Below are 25,783 nucleotides of genomic sequence, written 5' to 3'. Positions count from 1 at the left end.
AAAAATACAATAAAAAATTCAGTTCGTCCTCACTGGCCACATTTTCTTTTTCCTTTTTTTTTTTTTTTCTTCTTTTTTTTTTTCTTTTTTTCTTTTTCTGACGCTGCTGCTGCAGCGGAAACACCGCGGTTTCGTTTCCTCCTTTGATTCTTACACGGACAGTTACGGTAACGTCACCGTGTCGCAGCGGAGCTGAACATACAGGAGAAAAATATCATGTGGAAATAATATATATAAACATACGGTAGAAAAATAAAATACATAAACATACATTAGAAATAAAAATATATAAGCATACAGTAGAAAAATAAAATATATAAACATACAGTGGAAATAAAATATATAAGCATACAGTAGAAAAATAAAATATATAAACAAACAGTAGAAATAAATATATAAACAGAGTAGAAAAATAGAAAATCTGAACATACAGTGGAAATAAAATATATAAACATACAGATGAAAAAAATATATAAACATACAGTAGAAAAATACAAAATCTGAACATACAGGAAAAATATATATATTATAGATATACAGTAAAAAATATATGAACATACAGTAAAAATAAAGTATATAAACATACGGTGAAAAAAAATCTAAACATACAGTAAAATAAAAATATATAAAAATACAATAAAAAATTAAAATCTAATTATACAGTAAAAAAAATACTAAATCCAAACATACATGAAAAAAAAATTTAAATCATCACCGGTTATTCATTCTGTCAGATTACCAGATTCTGACCCCACCATCTGCGAAATCTAGATTCATCACAACAGACTGCGTCTTCAGCTGTCCAGTTTTGGAGCAGCCTGTGTCCACTGCAGCCTCAGATTTCTGTTCTTGGCTGACATTGTTGACTTGTCCATTCTGAGATGCTTCTGTTGACCAGCCTTGCCCTCGATCACCTCTGACCTCTCTCTCATCACCTCTCGCTCGCTGTCTGTTTTTATCAGAGACTCTCTTTTTTTTTGCATGTGAACAGCAGCAGTTTCAGACATTCTCACATCTGAACCTGTCAAAGTCTCTGAGCTCACATTTTCTCCACTGGGATGTTCGATGTGAACATAAACTAAAACTCCTCACCTGTTATTTACATAATTGTATATGTTGCATTGCTGCCACACGATTAGATGAGACTGCATGAATTAGCAGGTGTTCCTAATAAAGCGCACGACAGACAATATAATACCCAAGAATTACTCAATTTACTCTTGACTGATTTACCTCATTACTGAGAACTATTTCAGGAAAATTATTTTCAAAAAACCAAACTATATAGTTGTGACCCTTTTAAAGAGAAACAAGTTATCAAATTTGAACCAGTGATGGATCTATAGTCAATAAGTAAAACAATTTAATAAAAGAAGAAAAAGAAAGAATAAAGACCAACGTCAGCGCCTGTATTCGTGCCATTACGGTAAAAAAGTACACAACATCCTGACCAATCAGCGCTCTCCGCTCCGCAGAGACCCGCCCGAGCAGCTGCTGAACGAGGAAGTACAGTGCGGAGGAGGCGGAGCCGCACTCGGCGTCACCACACGCAGATTCTCATAACGCTGCAGTTTAATAAACATTGATTCTATACATGACACAGACTTCTGCTCGGAGACAGCGTTCGGCCGGAGGACTTTACTTTGGTCTGCGGTGAGTTTGTTCTGCGCGTAATGTGGTGGCGCAAAGCTTAACGCACAGCAGCAGCAGCAGCAGGAGAACCACACCTTCCAAACTCCTGAGTCATGAACTCGCAGCAGGCTGCTTGGAAACATGAGTAATGTTGAGTGTTCACGATTGTCTCGACTTGTCTTTGTCTTGACTGCAAACAGTCTAAGTAGTTTACATTTTTACAGGAATAGATGTGAAATCATAATTCTCTGGTGTGTATCTGCGGTTTATTGTATGTTTTGACATCCTACATATACATAGGACATGTTTTTCTATGTTGTATATTGTGTGTTTTTATGTTGGTGTTTTGTGGTAAATTGCTCACTTTGTTGGGACAAAAAAAAATAAAAACAAGACTTCCTCTCAAAGGGAAGAAAAGTCACATCTGGACCAACTTTAAACTTTATTCACTATATTGTCATGTCATACACACACAAATACATATATAGTTATTCGACAAGGCTGCAAATAACAATTATAATCATCTTCCAGTTATTTGAGCAGTTACTCGATTGTTTGTCTGCAAAATGTCACTAAATAGTAAGTAAATAAAATGCTCATTATAATTTCCCACTGCTCCGGAAATATTTTTTTTCTTCAAAACAAGCAGAATACCACAATATTTGTGAAGCTGAACTTTTGGCCTTTTTGCTTGAAACATTACTAAAAGAACTAATTGGTTGTCAAAATAGCTGGTGATTAATCATTTAATCCACTTAATTGTTGCAGCTACTGCGTTTATTCCAACATTTTCTGTCAGTGAGAGACAAGTTCATGGTGTGAAGTAAAAAAAAACCCCCAAAAAAACCATCTGGTCTTGTTGATTCTCCATTTGATCGGTACATGACTGATTTTTTTTCCTTCTGTTTGGGGAATTTCAGATTTTCATAGTATTCTACAATTTTTGGGCGTATTCCTCATGCATTGTGGTTCTCCCGGTGTCCAGTGAAACTGAAACGTCAGTCGGGGCCGTGTGCGCTGGCTGTTTTCCAGACTTTGGTCTCTTTTTATGGAGTCTTCCTGCTGAGTAGCACTCCCTCGATGACAGTGGCACAATGCTTGGTCAAACAGTTGAAGGAATGCTGCTGTACTGCTTATCTCAATACTCAATGCAGACTGGGATTATGAGGGATTGCGACCCAGAGGAGAGGCTCAAACTCGTTGCGGCCTTTTTCCTTCTGATCGATGTGTTTTCTCCACAGAGATGAGGGCCCTGACTTTGCAGCCGGTAGACCCATTGGCCCAAGGAGAGCGGCAGCGGCAGCAGGAGGCCACTATTGGGAGAAGTTTGTCCTCTAACTTTGCTCCTCTGAGTCTGGAGAACAAGTTCTTGGCTCAGACCTCCATGGCGATGCCCCAGCCCTCTTCTCTCTTTGCAGCCCAACCCTCCTCCTGCTCCTCTCTCCAGCCGTCCATTCTCTCTTCCACATCATCCTCCCTTCTCTCCACCTCTTCCCTCTTACCTTCCCTCGCCTCTCCCCTCGTCAGCACCCAGAACAGGCTCCTCGCTAGTGATTCACCCCGTCTCTCCTTTTCTCTGACCTCCTCTGTCCCTAATGACTCTCTGCTCTCCACGTCCCTGGCCGGCGGTCCTCTGCTCAATCGCTTTGCTCATCCTCCTTCATTCCTGCCTCGTGGTCTGGCTGGAGAACAGAAGGGGGATGCCGGAGGAGACGAAGGCAGGGAGGAAATATCTGAAGAGATGCAGTCCAGTTTTGAAGGGACAAGTGTGGTACATGAACTATTCTTCTTTTGCCTGGCCTCCCCTGGCTGCTAATACAATCGTCTTTAGAATATTCGACAAACACCACGTGGTGGTTTTGCTGTTTTGAAATCCCGTCTTATTCTTCTGCAGCAATCTGAGGACGATGATGATTTTTCTGAAGAGGAGGATGAGGAGGAGATAGAGGAGATGGAGGATGTTTATGATAGCTCCTACATGGAATCACCTTTCCTGGAAACCGATCTGGTCGACCAGGAAGTGGAAGACAGTGCGGCCATCAGACAGGAGGAATTCGCTGAGGTCGATGGAGGAAAAGGCAATATTGAGGAGGAGCTGACGGACAAAAAGGTAGAAGAAACTATTTTACCATTGCTTTATGTAGAACATGTCAGAGAAATATTCTCCCTTTTCTTTGCAGCATTTTTCTGTTTATTTTATGTGTATTGAAAACACACACTTCTTTGTCTTTCTGCCTCAGTATCTCCTGCTGAACGAAGTGTGTTGCTCCCTGGTCAGTAAGAGCACGGCTCCAGGACAGAAGGAGTGGGACTCAGAGGACGGTGTTTGGACCAGGATCATAAACCTGGCTAAGGACATTTCTGTCCATGACCCAGAGTTTCTTCTCAAGGTGAGCACAGTTTTGATGCGTGTCTGTCAGTGGATTGAACTTTTGGATCAGATATTCTGACATGAACAAGTTAAGTTGGTGCTGTTGTGAAAATAAACAAAGAAGCCAACACAGTGCAACATTTAAAGGGTTATAATCATTTCCACTATTCATGTACAGTGTGTTTGATATTTCTCTCCCATCCAGGTGGCGGTTTATGCTCGACAGGAGCTGAACATCCGCATCACATCAAACTTCTTATTGGCTCTGGCTGCCAACCAGCCGTCCACCAAGCCTCATGTCCGCAGATACTTCTGTGCCGCCGTGCAGCTTCCGTCCGACTGGCTGGAAGTCGTCAGAATCTATAGTGCAGTAAGTCTCAGTGAGCGTCCGCTGTGTGGTAGAATCACGATTGCGACGGGTTTTTGTCTCACCACTATGACTGTGTGTGGTCCAGTGCTTCAGCCACTCGCTGCCGATGTGCCTGAAGAAAGCCATGGCCGACAAGTTCAAGCAGTTCACCGAGTATCAACTGGCCAAATACAACACGCGAAAACATCGCTGTAAACACAGCCGCAAAGGTCTCAAGAGCAAGGTACAGAAGCTGGTCATTTTTAGAGATTTCTTGTATTTCTTGTTTTCACTGTGATTAAAACACAATCGAAAAACTCTGACCTGTTGGTGCTGTTAACCAACCATACGGAAAACGGAGAAAAACTTTGTGTGGTTTGTATTTCAGTGAAACCGAGTCATTTCTCTAACATCCAGTGAATGTTTCCTCTCCATCACTTCACGGTTTGTTCTGTTGGTTTCCAGAAACCAACCAACGAGCAGCTGAGACAGTGGGCGACCATGCTCCGGTCGGAGGCATCTATTCTGAAGAAATTTGTAAGTCAATATACTTTTATACGTTTAGAATTTTTTTTTTAATCATAAGATATTTTTGAATGAGCTGATTTTTTTCTTACCTGATTTTATTCCACATCTTTCCCTGCTGTGTTTGCGATCGTGGGTCTAGTGTAGATATTAGATTTAACTGTATTTGTTAAAGAAAATATGACTTCTAAACACTTCTTTTGGATTTAAAGTGAATTATTGGTTCTAGATCAACATTACATTTTTTTACTCCAGTTTATAGTTGCAGAGGTGGGGATGACTTTGAACTGGTTTGTGTGTGTTTGCAGCTGCAGGTGGAGGGCAGCAAAGTGGTGGTGGATAAAAAGCAGAATGAATTCAGCATGAAGAAGATGATCAAGAGGCTTCACATCAAAGAACCGGCAGAACACGTCATGGCCATTCTGGGAAAAAAGTAAGACACACAAGTTGAAGAACATTTCAATGCAGGAGAAAAGTGTCTGGTCTCAGCGCAGTAGCTATGTTCACCGAGTTTGTCCTGCGTCCGTTTGAAAATGTGCCGTGCCTGTGTTCGTCCCAGGTATCCCGCTGACCTGAAAGCGTTCACCCACAGTGGAATCAAGGGCACGTGGGACAGGGAGCGATTCGGGCAGAGGATGAAGCTCAAAGAGCCAGAGACGTGGGAGCGCCTGCTCAGTCGGGAGGGCAACAAGGCCGCCACCTGGGAGAAACTCATAGGTCTGAAGAGGGAAAAAGCTACACAGACATACACAAGCTCAAAGTGCATGATGATGGGAAACAAATGACTGTCTGTCCTCGCCAAAAAAACGTATTTTCCAATACATAGATGAACGTTGACTTTAATCCTTCCAAGCATGCGCATAACACACCCCCCGACAAATATTCAAACTGTCAAGTGATCACACGTATTGATGAATGACGTCTCTGCCTTGCAGACAACAAGTCTCTTCCGTTCATGGCCACGCTGAGGAACCTGAGGAACATGATCACTCAGGGTATCAGTGAAGCTCATCACAAGAAGATCCTCGGCAGGCTGACCAACAAGGTGAGACTCTCTGTCGCGAAGCACTCACTCAGACCCTCCGTTAAAGATTATAGGACAAACAGTCAGAGGGAAAAGAGCGATAATGCGTCGTCCGCGTTGATTATGTGGTTCTTATCTCTGTTGTAACGTTCCCTGTAACTGTGTTTTTTCCGTGATGTGCTCACAGAACGCAGTTATTCAGAGCCGACAGTTTCCCTTCAGATTCCTCGCTGCCTACAAAGTCATCATGGAGCTTCAAACTTTGGGTGAGACACGTCAACATATTCCACACTCCAGTAAAAGTCTTATTTATGTAAAAGTATGTATGTATATATATATATGTGTGTATGTATATATATATGTGTGTGTGTGTGTATATATATATATATATATATGTGTGTGTGTGTGTGTATGTGTGTGTGTATATATATGTATATATGTATATGTATATATGTATATATATGTATATTGTGTGAGTATAATCAGGACAATGTTTTTTAAGTAGCAAAAGTGAAAGCACTCGACGCAGAAAGATGTCCACTGTGACTGTAATTCTAAAATATCAAACCAGTTGCTGGTTTAATGTCAGCGAGCTCACGTATATAGATTGACCTCTTCTTTGCCTCTTCCTCCTTCAGCGTCCACATCGTGCCAGGCACTTCCCACTACAAAAGAAACCCTGCAGGGAGTCCTGAAGGGGATTCCCAAGTGCAAGCGCACCAAGTCCTTCGAATGGGAGACGACCCCAAAGAACCGGGTCAAGATGACGCTCAAAGTGCCATTTGTCTATCGAAAGTACCGAACGAAGAGAGCCCAGCTCCTCAGGGCCAAGTATGACAGTGTTTGTTTTATAATTTAGCTGATTTTTAATTCTCTTATGTCTTCATAATTTTGGATTTCTTCACTGTGAACCACACTTAGGACTTTTCACGACCTTTATTTATAATTTTTTTATACCCGTGTCACAGTCGTAAAAGAAAAATAAGGCCTACAGTTATTATGTACATGAAATTATTGACATTATATCACCTTTACTAGTATCATTTCCTCAATTATCACGACCTGGACTCCTTATAGTAAACTTATCAGTGTGATATTGATTATATTTTGGATTTTAGAGTTGAATCTCCCAGTACTCGCTGCCCTTTTAAGGTGGAAATCAAAACGTTTGATTTTAAATGAACCACATAAAAAGTAACATAGTGTTATATACTATACATGAACTCATACATGTATGCAATTATTGATCAACTTTTTGCCCATAATAATACCACCAAAAACTGTTCGACCACTTTCTGCATATTAAGAAAATACAAAAGAGCAGACTTTTGATTAACAACAACTTTATTTGGCGTAAAAACCTTCAGTCATGCCCCTACAGGATGTTTAAGAGATTGTATCTCCGGGTGCACACACACACACACACACACACACACACATTGACAACTCCATGAATCATTACAGCGTATACTCAGTCATGTAACACACCTTCTTTTTGTGTCTGTCCATCCAGTCAGAGGCATTACACTGAAGCTCTGCTGCTCCGTTACCGCAAAGCTCTGGAGACGGCGGTTCAGATCTCCTGCCGTTACAATGTGCCCCCGCTCCCCGGGCGGACCGCTGTGCTCCTCTTCACTGACATGCATGACAATCGCACCTGGGACCAGAAACGGGACTTCTGCCTCCCACCAGACCCCGATAAAAAAGACGAGGAGGAGGAGGAGGAGGAGGAAGAAGCCCCAAGAAGAAGCAGAAGGAGAAAGAAAAAGAATGATGATGATGACAAGCTCGCTCCCTCTGTAGGTGCCTGTTTTTATTTCAGATCAGCAATAACGCAAAGGGAAGGCTGGATGAAAAGTTTCTCTCAGGTTCCAAAAATAAACTAATAAGTTATACCTCTCTCTGCCTGTTTTTTGCAGATGATGGAAGTGGCGGCTTTGCTCTCTGTGATGATCTGCAGCAGTGCCGAGGACAGCCAGCTCCTCCTATTTAACTGGAGTCACGGTGAAGAGGTCAAGCTGAAGTCGGATGTGCTTTTGGAAAATGTCAGAGGTGTCATGAAGCAAGTAGAGGTCAGGAGTTTTATTTATTTTTCTGCAGTATTCATCAGAGCCAGGCCGATATATCAGTTGGCTGATGTAATCAGCTGATATGAGCCTTTGCACAGACACAGATGTTTATATGCCGATATGAAGAAGTTTATGTTACAGAATAATCAATGCAGAAAAGATGTGCATTTTACCTAAATATATTTTTTTCTTAATTCAAGTTTTCTTTTTATCCATAGTTATATAAATTTAAGTAATTTAATTTAATCAATTACATTTCTTTGACATAAGAGTAGTAGTCCCTAACATCGGTATCGGCCCCCCAAAAATCAATATTAAGCTGAAGTTTACTGCGTTAGCACCTCAGAAAGGAACTGAGAAAAGTCTCTACCTTCACAAATAAATAACCTAAGCAATGATAATGTCATAAGGATGGACACAGCTGAATCATATTGCTGCTTATAGGTTGAACAACGGGTGAAATGTATATATTGAAGGAAGTTTCTGTTCATTCAAGGTTAATATTATTAACTAATACGTATCTTTTACAGTCATGTGCTCAGATGAACTACGATGCCAGGGACGAGAATTTCCTCTCCAAAATATTTTCCCAAAGAATCAAGGTTAGTAGGTTAATTTTTGTATTCAAGTCCAGAGGTACATTTAGCTCTGTAGCTAAATGATGCTTGCTGAGGAAATGACCTGAAATTCATTGTGCTTCACATCAATGCCGTAAGATGTTTGAGAGCCACTGACAGATGATGACGACGGTGCAGGTCGCCTCATGTGATCGTCGTGCTCGTGTGCTCTTGTGTCTCAGATCGACAACATCATCGTGCTGTCTGACTACTGTCGATCAAACAACGATTTCGCCATCAGCAACTACAGGAAGGAAGTAAACAACAAAGCCCTTGTGGTGCAAATCTTATTACAGGGGTAAATGCATGATTTTTTTCTGGTATATCTGCCTACATATCATAGGAAGCTGACATTGATAACAGCGGGTGGGGGTGCTCTCCGTTTTTAAAGCCACTTTTTGGCTGAAACATGTCATTTATGAGGGTAAAAATAATTGCACAATGTAATGGCGATAACAAAAGACACCACGGCGCATATATTGCTGTCCTATAAGTCTTGCTTTCACCATGTTGTATTCTTGGCCACCGGAAATATTACAAATTGATCATTTGTGTCACCCATTGTGTAACCAAAACAAGGAAGAGGATAGCATTCTCCCAGTATTTACGACAGTGACCAAACAATTATACCACCCGGAAACCCATAGGGGCGCGAGACTTGACTGTTGCTTATTTAATGCACCAATGTACATTCAAATACAGTATTTACAGCCACACAACATTTACTAACATTTAGCTTTTGGCAGGTTTCTGTTTCCTTTCCCTTGTTTCTAATGTATCTGCTGTTGTGTTGACTCGTCACAGAGACTCATCAGAATACACCCCGGACAGAAACAATGTGACGCTGACGGGCTTCAGTGAGCAAATGCTCAGGTAAAAATAGAACATTTAATGCAAAATCCAATTTATTTATTATTTCTTTCTGAAAGTTAGATGGGAAGATCGATACCAATTGGTCGACAGCTCTGTCAATATGAGCAAGCTTTAGGGGTACTGAGAGGTGGATGTTGTTAACTCGCCAGTTTCTTCCTGTTTCCAGTCTTTATGCTAAGCTAAAATAGATTAGAAGCTTAGATTATATTAAATTACATTTTAGTGGTCAAAGGTCAAGATCCCTGTGACTGCACAAAACATAATATCTTAGGAAAAAGCCTTGAGGGAATTTTTCAAATTTGGCAGAAACGTCCTCTTGGACTCAAGGATGAAACTCAGGAACAGACAGGGGGGATTGTGACCATATTTACCTGCAACTTACCACGGAGGCATTAAACTGTTATCGATCTTCTCATCTCACTCGTGCATAGAAAGCGAATAAGAACGTCATTAACCCTTTCTGTAAACTTTGTGATCAGGTTTGTGGCAGAACGAGGATCCTCAAGGCTGATGGACCATGTGGAGCACTTGGACAAACTGTACAACGTCCCACCACCACAGGGAGCAAAAGAGCCTCAGACCACAGACAGTGTCGTCCCGATTCCAGCCTGCCCCAAGTTGAGGTAATTCCTCAGTTAAAGGCCCACTGCCTAAAAAGTTTCCCTCACTACTTCAACATCAACTCCCTTCCTCTGGCTCCAGGTGGCGAGGTGTGCGCGTGTTCGTCTCCTCCACCTTCCGAGACATGCACGCCGAGCGCGACATCCTGGTGCGGAGCGTCTTCCCGGAGCTGCGGCGTCGTGCCGCCGCTCACTGCCTCTACCTGCAGGAGGTGGAGCTGCGCTGGGGCGTGACAGAGGAGGAGTCGGGTCGGGCCACCGAGCTCTGCCTGTCGGAGGTGTGTCGCAGCCAGATGATGGTGGGAATCCTGGGGGAGCGTTACGGCCTGGTGCCCCCCATACCGGTCCTCCCTGACCTGCCGCAGTACAGCTGGGTAAGACTTGACATGGCGAAATGAATTCAAACAAGAATATTTTGCGTTTGTGCCATTTGAACAAAATTGTACAATGTTTATCCTGAGATACAAGTGGGAAGATATGTTTCATTCAGAATCTGAAAAATAATATTTAAAGGTAGCAACATCAGTGACTGGACCTTCCACTATTAGTTACTCTAACTGATCAACAGGCCATTCAGGAAATGGAACATTTTTCTACATGATTGTGTGCTATAGGGGATAATTATTTTAGCTACCTTTATTATTTTAAAGTGATAGAAATAATGATTCAATTAATTGGAAATATATATATATTTTATATCATTTTTTTTTTTTTGTCTGTGTGCAGCTGGCGTCGGCCCCGGTGGGTCTGTCCATCACAGAGATGGAGATCCGTCAGTTTCAGGCTCTTTTCCCTGATACAGTGCACCAGCGAATGTTCTGCTACTTCAGGGATCCAATTATCACCAAGTATGCTGCCAATCAATCAATCAATATAATTCACGCATCACAATTTCTATTAAGACTTTTTACTGTGAACTAACTACTTTTTGTGGCGTCTTTAATTCAAACATTGTGCTTGAAATCCATTTAATGATTCAATTTTTCTTGTTGTGGTGTCTCAGATCAGTTCCAGTGGCCTGGAGATCAGACTTTGTTCCTGAATCAAAGGAGGCTGAGTCTAAAATGGCCTCTTTGAAAAGTGGGATCCGAGCCAGTGACGTCAAGGTCACTGAAAAGTGAGTTGTGTCATGGCAGTATATGACTGGAAAATGTGTAATGATGTTGAGCTGCATTTTAAAATCTAACATTTACCATTTGAGGCTGTAAAACAGTCACTCAGTGTTTATTGGATTACAGCTAATCAGAGCGAATCAAAGTTAATCATTTTACTACTTTAATTTTTGCTGTATTATTTTCAGTATGTGCATGTGAAGATCTGACACAAAGGGCAACATGGCTGACTCTGCGTTTCCGTCTCTCTGTCGTAGTTACACTTGTGAGTGGGGAGGTGTTGTGGAGGGGAAACCGTATCTGAAGGACCTGGAGGACTTTGGCAAAGCTGTGCTGGAAGACCTGTGGGTGGCAGTTGTGAAGCAGTTTTTGGAAGTTAGTAACTCTGAAAAAATGATCCTCAACCAAACATATCTAATCATTTCAAACGAAAGGAGATTACGATCAGCTCATTATCTACTCTCTGTTTTGGCAGGAGGACGATGAGGCCAAGGCCACGTCGGATGCGACTGAGCAGGAGGTGCACCAGGGGGCGCTGCAGAGGCAGTTCTTCGGCAGAGGGAAGCTGCTGTCCGGAGCTGTGGAGATGGTGGAGCAGGTCCAGACCAGAGGAGGGATGATGGTGGTGGAGGGGGGAGCTGGAGAAGGCAAAACTGTCTTTATGGTAAATTTCTCAAAGACATTGGCCTGTACAGAATCCATACAGACAAGAAAAAACAATTATATAATGAAATAATAAATGATCAAAACGTTATTTCCCACATTTATGTCCGTCTCCACACAGGCTGCTCTCGCAGACGCCCTCAGGACTGGAACCAAGTCAAGGAGAAACCTGGTGTATGACGTCATCTCCTACTCCACAGCTGCCAGCCAATCGGCACGCTCCGTTGAGAACCTTCTCCGCTGCCTCGTTCAGCGGCTTTGTAAAATCAAAGCCACCGAGGAGAAATCACCTCTTCCCCACTCTTACAAGTGATGAGATTTTGAATTGTCTTCCAGTTGGTTAAGATGTACTGGTACATCATGTCGCATTTGCATTAATCATGTTTTTGTTTGATTATTTTTTTTTTTTTCTTATCCCAGAGATTTGTTGTCGGAATTCCACTCCATGCTGAGTGAGGTGAAGCAGAAGAAACCTCTGGTGCTGATAGTTGATGGGGTGGAGGTCGTCGAAGACGGCGGAGGTCAACTCAACTCTGACTGGATACCACAGCAGCTTCCACAGGTAGAGAGACGACCAACGTGTAACACAAGTGTTCAAATATTCAAGAAAAGAAGGGAGATGGGGTTTCTCTGTCACATTCCTTCATATCCGCTAGCCTATATTTATTCACACTGCTTGATTTATCTGTGCCTCTCTCTCTTGTCAGCGTGTGTGTTTGGTTGTAAGCATCACGTCTAAAGCAGCTCTGTTACAAACCCTGGCCAAGAAGAGAAGCGCGGTCCTGTTCACCCTGGGACAGCTCACCACGCCGGACCGGAAGGAGATCGTTCAGAAGGGACTCGACTCCTTCGGCAAGAAGCTCAGCGATGCTGCTTTCAACAACCAGGTTCTCCTGCTTATGTGTAATTTCGTTTTTTCCCTACACTACAGGTAGTTTATCAATTTGTCCCCTAAAAACTATGCTCTGTTTGTCCAGCTCCAGACCCTGATAACGAAGAAAGGAGCGGCGAGTCCTCTCTACCTGCATCTGGCCTGTGAAGACCTGAGGAACTTTGCCTCCTTTGATAAGGTCTGACTTCACTTTGTCTCGACACTAAAACAGAATCATGTTGTTGTGTCCGGAAGTCATTACAGAATGTTTATGGCCATTTTATTCATGAGCTAGTAGAATTACGCCATTGCAAAAATAACAACAAGTATATGTGAAACGATTGGTTTAAGATTAATCAATTAGTCTATCCTGAAAATGTTATATGCAGTCATTTTGAAAATGTATTTTGACCGTAGTCATCTCTCCAATTCAAATGTTGTTTTCACCCTCACAGTTGTTAAGATCTGATGATGGTAAACTGAAGATGTTTTCAGACAGGAACTCCAAAAAATATACGGAAAATTGCGTCTGGACATTTTCCGGAGTTTGCCACTTGCGTATGACGAACGCAGCAGGAGATTGTCGGAGTCAGACGAGCTGCACACCAACAGAAACATTTCCAGAACATTCAAGGCGTCTGGGTAGAGCATGCAGGAGGCAGGACGTGACGATAATTTCGCAGCGGAAAGCACAGTCTTTGTTTACAGTCGTCAACACGCCCGCTCACTCGTTGTGAATTTTCCTGAGATGTTCCTGCTGCATTGTCACATGCTCTTTTTTCCGAAAAATTTTACCGGTGGCTGCTTGAAAAAACATCCGTAAAAATGTCCAGAGCAACACGTGCAGACATTTGCGTTCCCACAAAATTCAGGAAAATGTCTGGACTTCAGTGCACGTCTGATATTTGATATATACATGCATATATCATGTTTGTGTCTACTCTACATACATACATGCACATCCAGCATCTGATCCTTCAGCTTCCTGCACACGACACAGCTCGGGCCTGTGGTGTGGATCATAATAAACGGCCGCGTCAATCGTGTCCTCTTGTCTTTGTGTTCTCAGTTGAAGGAGAGCCTGCAGGACTTGCCTCAGTCTCTGAGCCAGTTGGTGCAGCACAGTCTGGACAGACTCTGCTCGCAGCACAGGGGCATGCCGGGACTCCGCTGGACCCTGGCCGCACTCACCGTCAGCCCGGCCGGTAAGATGAGGCGAGGAGACGAGGTTTATTTTGCAATCGCAGCATGTTGTGTTGTAAATAGTGCAATATGGGGGAGTAACAGAATGAAAGGATAAAGAATAAATAAAATGATATTCATTTATATCACATTATTAATCACTGGCTTTGCAAGTATCTTGGTACACTGCAGCAAACTCTACATCCCAATCAAGAAAATACGTGTGAAAATCTGTTGTCTGTACCTTATGGTTTTCCTTAAGTATCAAACCTCTCCTACTCGTCTACTGTCTCCTCGATAATTTCCCCCTCTCGATCCCCAGGCCTGAGGGAGAGAGACTTTTACTCGGTGCTGAACACATGCAATGACCTGTCCCCGCGGGACGAGCACGTGTCGTGGGAGGAAGTGCTTCAACTGTCCAGGAAGCCCAAAGGACGCGTTCCCATGGCAACGTTCACCCGTTTAGTGCAGAGTTTACAAAGGTGTGGATCCAGTATGAGTTGAAAGAGGCGTTAGATCCGAGAGTGAGGAATCCCAGTGTTGGAATTTGACATTGGTTGCATTTTAAAATTAATGGGATTTTTTTTTTCTTGTTAAACTTTGACAGAAAGATATTTTTTTTATCTTTACTCTCGTGTAATATGCTGTAATATGGGCTTCCTTTTTTTTATGATGTCAAGGGTCACTTTTAAATACTTTATATTTTATATTTTCTTATTTCTTCTTTTATGTACATAACACAAAACACAAGGTTTGATAGTTACGTGTTTATAGACGCATGTTGCAGGTAGTTTTCAGGTCTGTTTATCAACAGTGAACTGACGTCTCAGTCAAATTTCAGAACCTATTTGATTTGCCTCCTGCAGTCTGATTGGTCCGTCTCACTGCCACGACACTGACGACTTGCTGACTCTAACGAACCCGGAGGTGAGGCGGGCCTTTGAGGACTTCCTCCTCCCGGCGGAAGGTGACCGGACCAGAGCTCATCTCGTACTTGCAGGTGATTATTTCCCCAGTTTTGTCTCTCAATGCATAAAAGTGTCATGTCACTGCCACTCGTTCTGTATTCTGTCTCTTCTCACAGGTCACCGTTTGGCTCTTGCTGACCCTCAGGGAACAAACACCTTCCTCCATTGTGAGGCCGACTCCGTTATGCACCTGCCTTCCGACCTGGTCAGTCACCTTCTTCCACCAGTCGTTATGTAGATACCGCACAGCTTAAATATTTGAGCCAAAGTATGAATACACGCCATCATTTATACGTATTCTCATTGATGGTTACTTGAAGGAAGTCAAAATCCAGAATGCTGCTCGTCAATTTTTACTCACATAAGTGTCAATTTAAGATTCAGTTGATTCGTATTTACCCCTTTTTACTCTTTGGTTAGTTTTTTTTTTTTAAATAGTTTTTTGGTACTATATATTTTTCCTTACACCGTTACAGTTTAAAAAAATGTTTTGTAAAAGCTTGCTGTGAAGTCAGACTCAAAATGTGTTTTGAAGAGTGCTCAGTGCAAATCTAGGAAATTTATACAGAGAAACTTTATACACTGTTGTAAAAAAAAGAAAGAAAGAAGTGCAGTTGCTGATAATATTTACTTCAGATTTTTTGTTTCAAATATCTTTAATGTCGAGCATCTTATGGTAACGTTGTTAGAGATCCATAACTTCATAACTCCTTGTTTTTTTTTCTATTTGGCTATGGTCAGATTCAAAGTGGCCACCTGGAGGCGCTCCGTCCTTTGCTCTCAAGCTTCTATTTCCTCTACGCTTTTGTGCGCCACGGCCTCCTGCACCACCTGCTGGAAACCTACAGCTCGTACAGTGAGTATATGCATCATGATGATGATACGTGCTGATGAGTGTTGTATTTCCCTTTGGTAGTTTGGATGATTTTTTTTGGGGATGCTTTTCCCTTTGAATTCTTCGCTTATGGATCAATGGTGCAACTACTGACTCAGCAAAACCTCTCCTTGATGAAAGATCGTTTAATGAGAAAAAAAAATCAAAGTGACCTAAAACCTAATGATTGTGTCCTGTGAAATTTTCCTTTTCTTGCAGTTAACAAGTCAGCGCTCTCCTGTAAGTGCTTGAATATATATTTTATCCCTCCCCCCCAAAAGTAGTCCGTATATTAAGGGTCTCTTTTTCCTCCCAGTTGGCTTCTTGGAGCATTTACAGGACTGCTGGAGTTTTCTGCGTCGTCACGCCTCGCTGCTCTCGTCCTACCCGCCGCTCTTCATCCAGCAGGCCTTCAACGAGCCTCCAGAGACCTCCGCTCACCGCTGGGCACGAGGCCTGGTGGGCACGGGGGGGGTCCGGGTAGTTGAGTGGCTGAACAACAAAGATCAGACTGGTCAAGAGACCAGGTAAGCAGGTCGTCAGGAACGTGGTGTGCAAGGAGTTTATTTCTAAACTTTATCCCTTGAAGGCATCATATTTTTGTCGCTGTTTGATTATATATTGATGTAGAAATGTGTCGGTGGTCTTGTCATGTTTCACGGCAGTGAGCTGGTTTCGACCTTCTCCTCCGAACCGACTTGTTTGGTTGCGAGCTCGGACGGAGAGCTGATGGTGGTCGGTACTGGAAAGGGAATGCTGCATTTAATCAACGTGCAGACGCGACAGGTATGAACTCAATCTAACTCCAGGATTTGGGGTTTTATGGGTAATAATTTACCTCCCTCCTGTGCGCTCCTCATCGTTTCACTTTTTCATCATGTCACATTTAATGGCCTCGTAGATTCACTGGTTGGTATTCGTGGCTCTAGTCCAGACCAGCGGTTCACATGTTTGCGCATTTACTGTTACACAAAAGAAAACCAGCTTGCACAGAAAAATACATACTTACACTTAAAATCCATGCGCAAATGCAGCAGGTAATTATTTCTCCCATTCTTCGTTTTTTTCTCCTTTCCCTTTAACCTGCCACACTTCTGAACTCTGAACACATGTAAAAACCTGACTAGAGCCTTTTTTTTACCCTAAATTCAAAAATCCTGAAACCAACCGCCCAAAATCTGATTCCCCAAAAGAAATTAATGTTGTAGCACGTAAACACGTTAAATATCAGTATGTCATGTTCTGTGTTTGAGCTAAACTACTGTTAACCTGTCACGCCGAGGAAAACAAGCTGCAAAAACTGTCTGAAGTGGACTGTCTCTCCGCTCTGTGAGCAGAAAGTGAAGTCACTGGTGAGCAGCTGTGACGGCATCTCGAGCTGCGTCTTTCTGCGGGACGGACATCTCGCCACCACCTCCTTCGACGGACGGATAGAGATCTGGGACATCGGGAACGGCTGCAGGTGAGAGTCCTGAGGAATTGGGAATGTTCGTCAGACTCTACAAATCCCACATTCTGAATATTTCTTCAGACACAATCAGGTTTACGATGCTCGAATATACATGACTTGTGTTTTGTTTCCTCTTCTGGCAGAACGGCTTTTATCAACGGCCACACGAATACGATAACGGCCAGTGACATCACCGCAGACCATCGGCACCTCGCAACCGTGTCTCTGGACTTCACGCTCAAAGTTGGTCCCAAACTTTTTGTTTGTTTGTTTTTTATTTGTTCTTCAATTCGCAAAATCTGTTACTGGTTTTCTGGCGTTTGATAGATTTTTTGGATTCGTTTATTGTTTGTGTACCTAAACGTTTTTCCGCCCATCAGGTGTGGTCCTCTGCTAAGTGCCACGAGGTCGCCGCCCTGACCAGCCCTAGCCCGATGAACTGTGTGACCTTTGACCCCGAGGGTCACCTGCTGGCGGCCGGCTGCTGGAATGGGAAAGTGATCGTGTGGAACTGGCTCCAGGATAAAACTGAAACTGTGAGTCCACAGCAGCGGAGAGAAACCAGAGGAATGCTGCATGTTGCTCGTTGCCGGAGTCAGCGTGACGTTCGCTCTTTCAAATAAAAAAAAAACGTTCATTTGCAAACAGTTTTTAAAGATTAAGAGATTTCTCTACTGTCTTTCCCTCCCAGTCCCTGTGTGGTCACCAGCGCTCAGTGCGTAGTCTCTCCTTCTCCTCCTCCTCCTCCTCCATGCTCTGCTCAGGCTCGATATCCGGAGAGGTGAGGGTGTGGTCGCTGCCCTCCTCCACCTGTGTGGGCTGTTTCCAGGCTCACCACGGGGCCACAGAGGTCCTCACCTTCCTGGATGAAGGAGCCATGATGCTCAGCGCCGGCTCGGATCACGTGGTGAGACGTCGCCGAGTGTACATACTGAACCGGCATCGTAATGATATTATGATTTTACTCCTTTACCCTTGAACCAGAAACTCAGAAAAAGGGTATTTTTGTTTTTTTCAAACAAATGGCTACAGTACCGTGAAACAATAAACATTTTACACATTTGTAAGCTAATTTATAAAGAGTATATGTTCATACAGGTACACAATTGCGAAACCATATTAAGAAGAACATGATGAAGAAATTGACTGATGCTCTGATGAAGGCTCAGATCAAAACAAATCAGCTGTTTTGTCAGCGCATTAGTTGCATTCATAAAAATGTATTAAGCCTTTTTTTCTGAATGTGCAGTTATTCTAATATTCTCACTTATTTTACATTGAACAGTGTCTTTATTTTCATACACTTGGGGACACAGTGATCAATATGTCCATCTGTCTGTAATCATATAGGTTCAGGAGTAGAGATCTTGAAAAACATTTGGAATTATTTTTTAATCAAAAACTTCAAAATGATCTTTATCGGGTAGTTAAGTGGTACCTTTTGAAATTTTGGGTTTCATGAAGGATATATTATGACTTCAGGTAAATGATTATGAATTTTTTGTGTCTGTGTTAGTTCCTAAAGACTCTTATACTCTTGTTTTCCTGTGAAACAGCTCCAGCTCTGGTCAGGAGGACTGGGACGTTCCATCACTGAATTGAAAAGTGATAAAGTAAGCTCTCATTTCTGTGTGTGTGTGTGTGTGTGTGTGTGTGTGTGTGTGTGTGTGTTTTGTTACCATCTAACAAGAGGTGTTAAGATTGAAAGCAAAACTTTTGTGAGCAGCTGATGAGACGTATTAGTTTATTACGATACTGAAAAAATTAACTTCAGCTATTTCTTCCAAAAATAAAACATTTCTCCTCATATCCGTTTGTGTTTTTCAGTGTGACCAGGAGCCACCACAGAAGAAACTCAAGACTGCAAACTCTGCTGCACTGTGTGTGGCTGTCAGTGGAGACTGTGCTGCTGTGGGATATCACGGTGAAGGCATCAAACTCTTCAGTCTCGACTCAGGTGTGTACTGCACACGAGCCAGGAAATATCTCATTTGTAAGATTTAATCCTTGGAAGACGCTAAGCAGCCAGAACGAGTACAGGTAGGAGGAGGATGGCTTGAAGGAGAATGAGAAGGAATGATTTTAAATTATTTACTCGCAGCAAACAGTTTACTTGAGTTTTTATCCATAGAGCTGCAGGTACATTATTATTTATGCAACATGAAAACCGTACTATACAGACTGAAATGATCAGTCTCGATTCAAGCTACTGCCACATTTACTGCACATATACGACTGCGAGTATTTGTAATTTTCCTCCTTTTTTTATTTTTCTCACTCTTCTGTCTGTATTTCCTGCCTCACTTTCTGAGAAATGTTGTGAAAGGGTATCAAACGTGGATATACTGTATATCAGTGTGTATGTTGCAGTGACTGGTACATGCAGTATGAACAGTACTTGATCTTAAACCTGACTCACTTCAGTAACCTCTATTTCTCTCCTGTCTTCTTCTCATCTTCCTCCACCCTCCATTAATACATTGCACAAAAAGAACATAATGTACTTTGTACACAAACAAACCAAATATGATTTTATTTTCATCCCAGGTAAAATGATTTGGTCAACCAAGGACCTCGATGAGTCCATACTCTGCCTGCTGTGGGTCGCTCCGGACGCGGATCACACTGAACCCGAGCTGCTGGTGTCCGGAGGAAGCGACAAACGTCTGAGAATCTGGAAGAGAGAAAAGGGAGAGGACGGAACGATGGAGGGCCTGAAAATGTCGGGAATGTTCGGTGGGCAACCGGGCGTCGTCCTGGCCCTGGCTCAAAACTCCACCTACCTGGCTACAGCTTCAGGTAAAGGTCACAGGTGTTTTCCTCATGGTTTCCAGGCGACACCGTAGAATATTTGTGCTTTTCTTTCTGCCAATAAATGTCTTATTATTTGCCCGTCTGTGTTTCCCTTTGAATCAGATAACTGCAGCATCGCTCTGTGGTTGTTGAGCGAGTTGGTGGTCGACCACTATGACGAGGCTCATGCGTTGCTGAGGGGCCACAGTGGGGGAGTCACCTCTCTGGCCTTCAGCCCCGATGGTGGACGGCTTCTCTCCGGTGGAAAGGATAAGGTAGAATTATGTCTGTTTATTCATCTGTTTATGATGAAAGATCATTTAGGGTTAGTACTCCTTTTTTTGCATTATTACTTTTGTAATATTTGAATCCCAAAAATCCCAAAAGCTCAAAAATGTGTTTTATCTTCACTGTGCAGAATCATGTTTGTGCAGAGTTTGACACTATTTGCAGACTATTTCCTTTGTGGTTTAAAAAACTCACACCCCACTTTATAGCTTTTTCCAGAGCTGTAGATTGCATCCCATGGCCTTCTTCAGCGAATTAACCTTTCTTGTGTACAATCACTTGTTTATCACTTGGCTAAAGTTCTGTAAGTCTTGCGAGTAAAGTTTCATATGATCTGTGAGATACAGTTGAAAGTTACCGGAGAAGGAAAGGAAGTGAATCTTGAGTTTAGATTTTTTTCTTTCTTTCTATAAAAGGTATTTAATTCCAAACCTCTATTCTGCAGTCTTAGAAACACATTATCCAAATTGAACGAAATAAATATTTTTTAAAAGCCTTAATTGACTATTTATAGTAATTTTCTTTTCTTTACATTATAAATTTGAAAGGGGGACACAAGCTGTAACCCCGTTGGATGTATGTCTTAATCCAACCGTTGTTTCCGCCTGGCTGCGTTGTGTCCTGGTCTCAGGCCCTGATGCTGTGGGATACGAGCTCGTCTCCTCCTGTTCTTTCCAAGTCTCTCCCTCACGCTCACAGAGACTGGATCACCGGCTGCGTCTGGACTCCAGGCTGTGCGGTGAGTCGTCATCATATTTTTTTCTTATGAAGATCTGTAACTAACTTGTGTTCGACGTCTTCCCCCTGTTTACTATCGTGACCCCAGAAACTTTGTCTTCGTCTGTCTCTTCCAGATTAGCTCCTCCAACGACGGCAGGCTTTGTCTGTGGGATCTGCAGGCCGGCAAGCAGCTGGGAGAAATCTCCTGGAGTGGTCCTCTCACCTCTGTGTGCTGTCTGGTGAGACAATTAGTCAACCAGAGAAATTAAAAACATCTTCCTTTTTTCTTTTTCGGCTTCATAAAGGAACGTCTGTGTTGACTTTGTGTTTGTCATTTGTCTGCAGGGACAGTATGTGATCGCCGGCGGTGCCGAGGGAGCGCTGCACGTGTGGGAATGGGAAACCAACATAGAAATCTGCCACATCGCTGCCCACAAACAGCGCATACACCACTGCTCTCTCCTCGCGAATACAGGTAAACTGCTCTGTGCGCGCTTTCTATTTTGTCTCTCCTTTCACATTGTACAATGTAATGAGACCTACAAGCCCGATTTTTACATTAAATCTTGCCTTGGTTTTAAGACATGAACAAAGACGTCAACTCCGAAGAAATGACTGTTTTCACTGCGTCTGGTGACGGAACAGTGCAGCTCTGGAAACCACTACAGGTCTGACGGTCAAAGTGAAATACTCAAAATATTTCTGTCATTTTACTATATATCAGTTTTGTCCTCATGTTCATGTTCTTCCTCCTCATTTATGCTCTTCCTCTTTTTGTAAGCGACCATTAATCTTCATGCGAAATTAGTTTCACGATCAATGTTCTTTCTGCACATCTTCTCTGATTTATGCTCATCTTTAGTTCTAGTCTGTAGTCATCATTTTTATTCACTATTATTTTATTTATTCTGTCCGTTTACGTACAGATGCAGCACTTCAACACCTTCCAGGGTCACAGCGGTGCGATTCACGGAGTTGTTCGCAAGCAAGGCGTCCCGGAGTTCCTCACCGTGTCTGAAGACTTCTCACTGCGTTCCTGGACATGGACAACAAGTAATATTGTATATTTTGTGACTATGTAGATATGCAGATTGTGACCTGAGACTCCTGCGGCTGTCGGTGAAGCGGTTCCTTTGATACGAGAAAAAAAAAAAATGGTTACAATACAAATTATTTTGCAGCTGTTTTATTTTTTTGAAACGTCACCTCTGTTCTGTGTGTTGTCTGCTCAGAGCGTCTTCTCAGCCGCTCAGAACCTGTCACAGCGCTGTGCTTCTCCCAGAAAGAGGATCTGTGTCTCGCTGGTTATGCGTCCGGTTTGCTGGAGTTGTGGCAGCGCAACACCGTGGTTTGTCTCAAGCAGGTGAGGGAAAAAAAACGCTCCAGAAAGGGGAATTATACAGAACTTGTATGTGTTTGGTTTTTTTTGTGCGCGTGTAATGACGCAGTTAGTCCGTTTGTGTCAGGCTTCAGACAGCTGCGTCACGGCGATCTGCTCCATGCCTCGCAGACAGTTTGCTGTCGCCCAGTCGAACGGTTGTGTGGATGTGTGGAAGCTGGTGTGGAATCAAGAGCACAGCGTCGGAAGGTAGATGACGACAAAACAGTGACACTACAAGCTTCCATACAAACATACATTCAAACTGAAAGCCAACACTCCCTGGTTTTGTTAGGGGAGACGCCTCCAAGTCAAAGACAAGACAGTTGGGATTTCTTGTGATTAGGTTAAATAAGTTTGATTCGCTTTGTTCCGTGTTTCTGTTGCCACCAGCCTGGTGAAGGTAACATCGTACGCGGTGAAAGATCCAGTGGTCCACCTCTTCTTCTGCGCTGCCCTGACCGGAGTGTCCGACAACGGAACACTGTTTGACGTCGCAAACAAAGACAATCAAATATACAAGTAAGAATCTTCATCCGGATCTTTGTCCAAGGCTGATGATTAGGTTTATACATATTGTTTGAGAAAACACACTTCCTCCTGCAAGTTTTCATCATCATGTAAGTTTTAACTTTCCCTCATTGAACCCACCTCTGGAGGAGGTGATCGCACAGTTTTGGAAACTGTCTAGAATGTTAATGATGATGTTTTTGTCAGCCAAAGTATTCTAAATCAAACATGGCTAGTTAGCTGAACCTGACAAATATTGTTTATTTAATACACAGCTTCAATTTTAGAAATTTTTCTAATACACTGCGTGGATTTACTTTTTAAGACTCAAGGTTTTTGAAATGTTGACTCGACCTCAAAAGCTCCTTTTTGCGTTTTGTCCGTTTGCAGCTGGCACCGGCGAGTCCGCTTGTTGGGTTCGATCCCTAACGACGAGAAAAGCATGTGGCTGGTGGGCGAAGAAGACGGACACGTAAACATCGGCTTCGTTGTGAGTTTTGCCGAGCCTGCTGCAGCTCATATTCTCAATGTCCTTGTTGTACAGTAAGCAGACTAATATTACACTGCCGTCTCCATTCTGGTGGCGAAAAGGGCAAAGAAAATATTAGAAGACGTTTGCTCTTCCTCTCGGGATCATGCTCAAAAACAAATATTGTATATTTGAGTATATTTTATAGTGAAACCTTCTTTCGTAAAAACAAACGTACCAGTGTACTTGTTTTCCTTCTGTCCGTCGTAGGAGGCACATTATCATTATACCAAATGAAGTCCAAACATAATTGTCGGACTCCACAGTGACATTGTCCTCTCCTTCCCCAGTTTACCATGACACCCAAAAACAGTCTCAGTCCAGCTTTCCAGGAGTGCGAGGAGGAAGAGGAGGAGGAGAAGAAGAAGAGAACCCCGATAACAGCAGCAACTGTGGACAGAGGTACAAAACTAGGGCTGCAGCTCACAACTGTTTTTATGGAATCAATCGATCTTTTCCTGTATTTTCCAGATTAATCTTTTGGTATCACACGATCTATGATATATTATCATTCATGGAATAGAATATGTTTAGCATGTATTTTTTATTTACTTTTTTTTTATTACTGCATGTGTTCTAATCGAGGGGTGATGAGCTATTCTGTCTATTCAGAAAAGCACCTTTCCCACTTTGAAATTATAGTCACTGCTCTTATTTCAACACATATTTACTAGAACTTCTGCCTCTGTACCTGCCAGCTTTATCAATAATTTATTTTGTGTTATGTGATAACCCTAATTTGATGAATGTTTTTCCAGAGTTTGTGGTGTGTGGAGATATGAAGGGAAACATGTGGTTTAACCAGCCGTCAGAGGTGACGCCATGGAGCAGCAGGAAACCTGTAAGAGACTCTTGACAGAGAACATAAGGATAACTGCATATTTTCATATTGCAGTGGTGGCAAATGACTCAATGAACTCAACTTGAATACTATTTTGAGGTTAAGCAATTTTATTTAGGTCCTGCAAGGAAATAAAGGCAAAATCTGAAATTATTGTGCATCGCTTTAAGATGTTTTTTGTGTGCTGATTTTGGTTATGTTTTATTTTCAGGCTCACAGTGACAGGATCAGTGTGCTGAGACTCACCAACAGCACCATTGTCTCAGCTTCCTACGACCGGACGGTGAAGCTGTGGGACAGAATCACCAAGAAACAGGTACAGTATGTAATGGAAAAGTCTGGCGATGTGCTGTAGTTTTGATCGACTTTCCCTCTTTGTTTTCACTAAAAATATATATTTTGATGCTCAAAACTTTAGTATTTTTTATGCCGTGAAAATTATATAATATCTAAATCGTACATCAAAATGGAGAGACAAAGGAATGCAAGCTAAATTAGCACTGAATGCTAACTAGCGGAGTAGCATTAATTTCCTCTGGCTCCACTGGTAATTCTTTTGATTCGGTTTGATTAAGATCCCTTTATTAAACACAGTGAAATTATAATATAATAATTATAATAATTCAATATTTAATTAGATGTTTAATTTATTTTCATTATAAGTTCAAACTAACAAATGTGTGTTAATCCAGTCAAGAGGCCGCGCTCCCTGCCTATGCAGCATTTTCACAAATCGATTAATTCCCCTGAACTGAGGTTTTTAATATATTATATTTCATCTTTCAATAAGTCATGTTCTGCTCTTTGTGCTCCTCTCCGTCTCTTTTCTCTCCTCCTCCAGGTTGGCATGTTCGTGTGCGGAGGTCCTGTCCAGCTTTTGGAGGTGAATCCTGAAAAACCCACTGAACTGGTTTGTGCTGACCGACAGGGGAAGCTCTACTTTCTCTCCTGGAAGGAATAATTCAGAAATACACTTTGCTCACTACACTAACCAAAGATTAAGGGAATATTTAGCTTTTTTTTGTTTGTTCTTCAATGATGGAAAATGTAAAATGAAGTGTAAAAGCTGTAATGGTCTAATTATGTCTTGTTTACAGGTGCCTTTAATTTAGACTAAAAGAACTTGCAAATATAACAAGCAAGTATAAAAAGAATGACAAGCTTTAAAAAAAATTATGATATAGTTTTTTGTGAACTGAATTTATTATGGAGTTATTATGGAAATATAATTGAAGGAAAATGGGAATGTGTAATATTAAAACTTCTGACGTGGAATGGGTATACCAATCAAGTTATTCTAATTTTCTTTGACAATAAACAATTTGCACTTGACAATTTGTTGTTTGATTTAATATATTTTTTTAAATGATTAAATAAGAAAACCTGGCTTTACCCTAAAAATATTGTATTAAATACTTCTTTTTTTGTTTAACAAATCTGTCAGTGATGAGTTTGTCAGGATTTGCATTTGATTGGTAACATTTCTTTTACTTTTCGGGTTTCAACAATGAAGTGGTGACCATC

At 42.1% G+C, this 25,783-nt stretch overlaps 1 protein-coding gene across 1 annotated transcript; it reads left to right on the top strand.

Moving 5' to 3' along the window:
• The first annotated feature begins 588 nt into the window (after positions 1–588).
• tep1 (telomerase-associated protein 1) lies at positions 589–25,591 on the top strand. The gene is made up of 56 exons (XM_035633798.2): positions 589–1,653; positions 2,874–3,403; positions 3,527–3,742; positions 3,873–4,022; positions 4,209–4,373; positions 4,459–4,596; positions 4,818–4,889; positions 5,186–5,310; positions 5,437–5,594; positions 5,813–5,922; positions 6,089–6,167; positions 6,540–6,732; positions 7,415–7,700; positions 7,821–7,973; positions 8,501–8,572; positions 8,770–8,885; positions 9,392–9,460; positions 9,940–10,083; positions 10,163–10,454; positions 10,807–10,928; positions 11,084–11,197; positions 11,450–11,567; positions 11,668–11,856; positions 11,977–12,164; positions 12,276–12,417; positions 12,563–12,742; positions 12,833–12,925; positions 13,796–13,931; positions 14,231–14,390; positions 14,775–14,908; positions 14,993–15,081; positions 15,618–15,732; positions 15,970–15,990; positions 16,067–16,277; positions 16,416–16,536; positions 17,088–17,212; positions 17,344–17,443; positions 17,581–17,736; positions 17,892–18,107; positions 18,757–18,813; positions 19,028–19,157; positions 19,748–19,999; positions 20,117–20,268; positions 20,913–21,020; positions 21,136–21,240; positions 21,347–21,476; positions 21,584–21,669; positions 21,928–22,054; positions 22,234–22,364; positions 22,468–22,589; positions 22,773–22,901; positions 23,280–23,379; positions 23,709–23,820; positions 24,177–24,259; positions 24,471–24,575; positions 25,101–25,591. Exons 2-56 carry the CDS (start codon positions 2,876–2,878, stop codon positions 25,218–25,220), a joined length of 7,845 nt encoding a protein of 2,614 aa, XP_035489691.2. The 5' UTR covers positions 589–1,653; positions 2,874–2,875; the 3' UTR covers positions 25,221–25,591.
• The last annotated feature ends 192 nt before the right edge of the window (positions 25,592–25,783 follow it).

This window comes from Scophthalmus maximus, chromosome 5 (assembly GCF_022379125.1).
Source record: "Scophthalmus maximus strain ysfricsl-2021 chromosome 5, ASM2237912v1, whole genome shotgun sequence".
NCBI lineage: Eukaryota > Metazoa > Chordata > Actinopteri > Pleuronectiformes > Scophthalmidae > Scophthalmus > Scophthalmus maximus.
The sequence above is the reverse complement of the archived record's forward strand: the minus strand, read 5'-3'. Positions and strand labels throughout refer to the sequence as shown.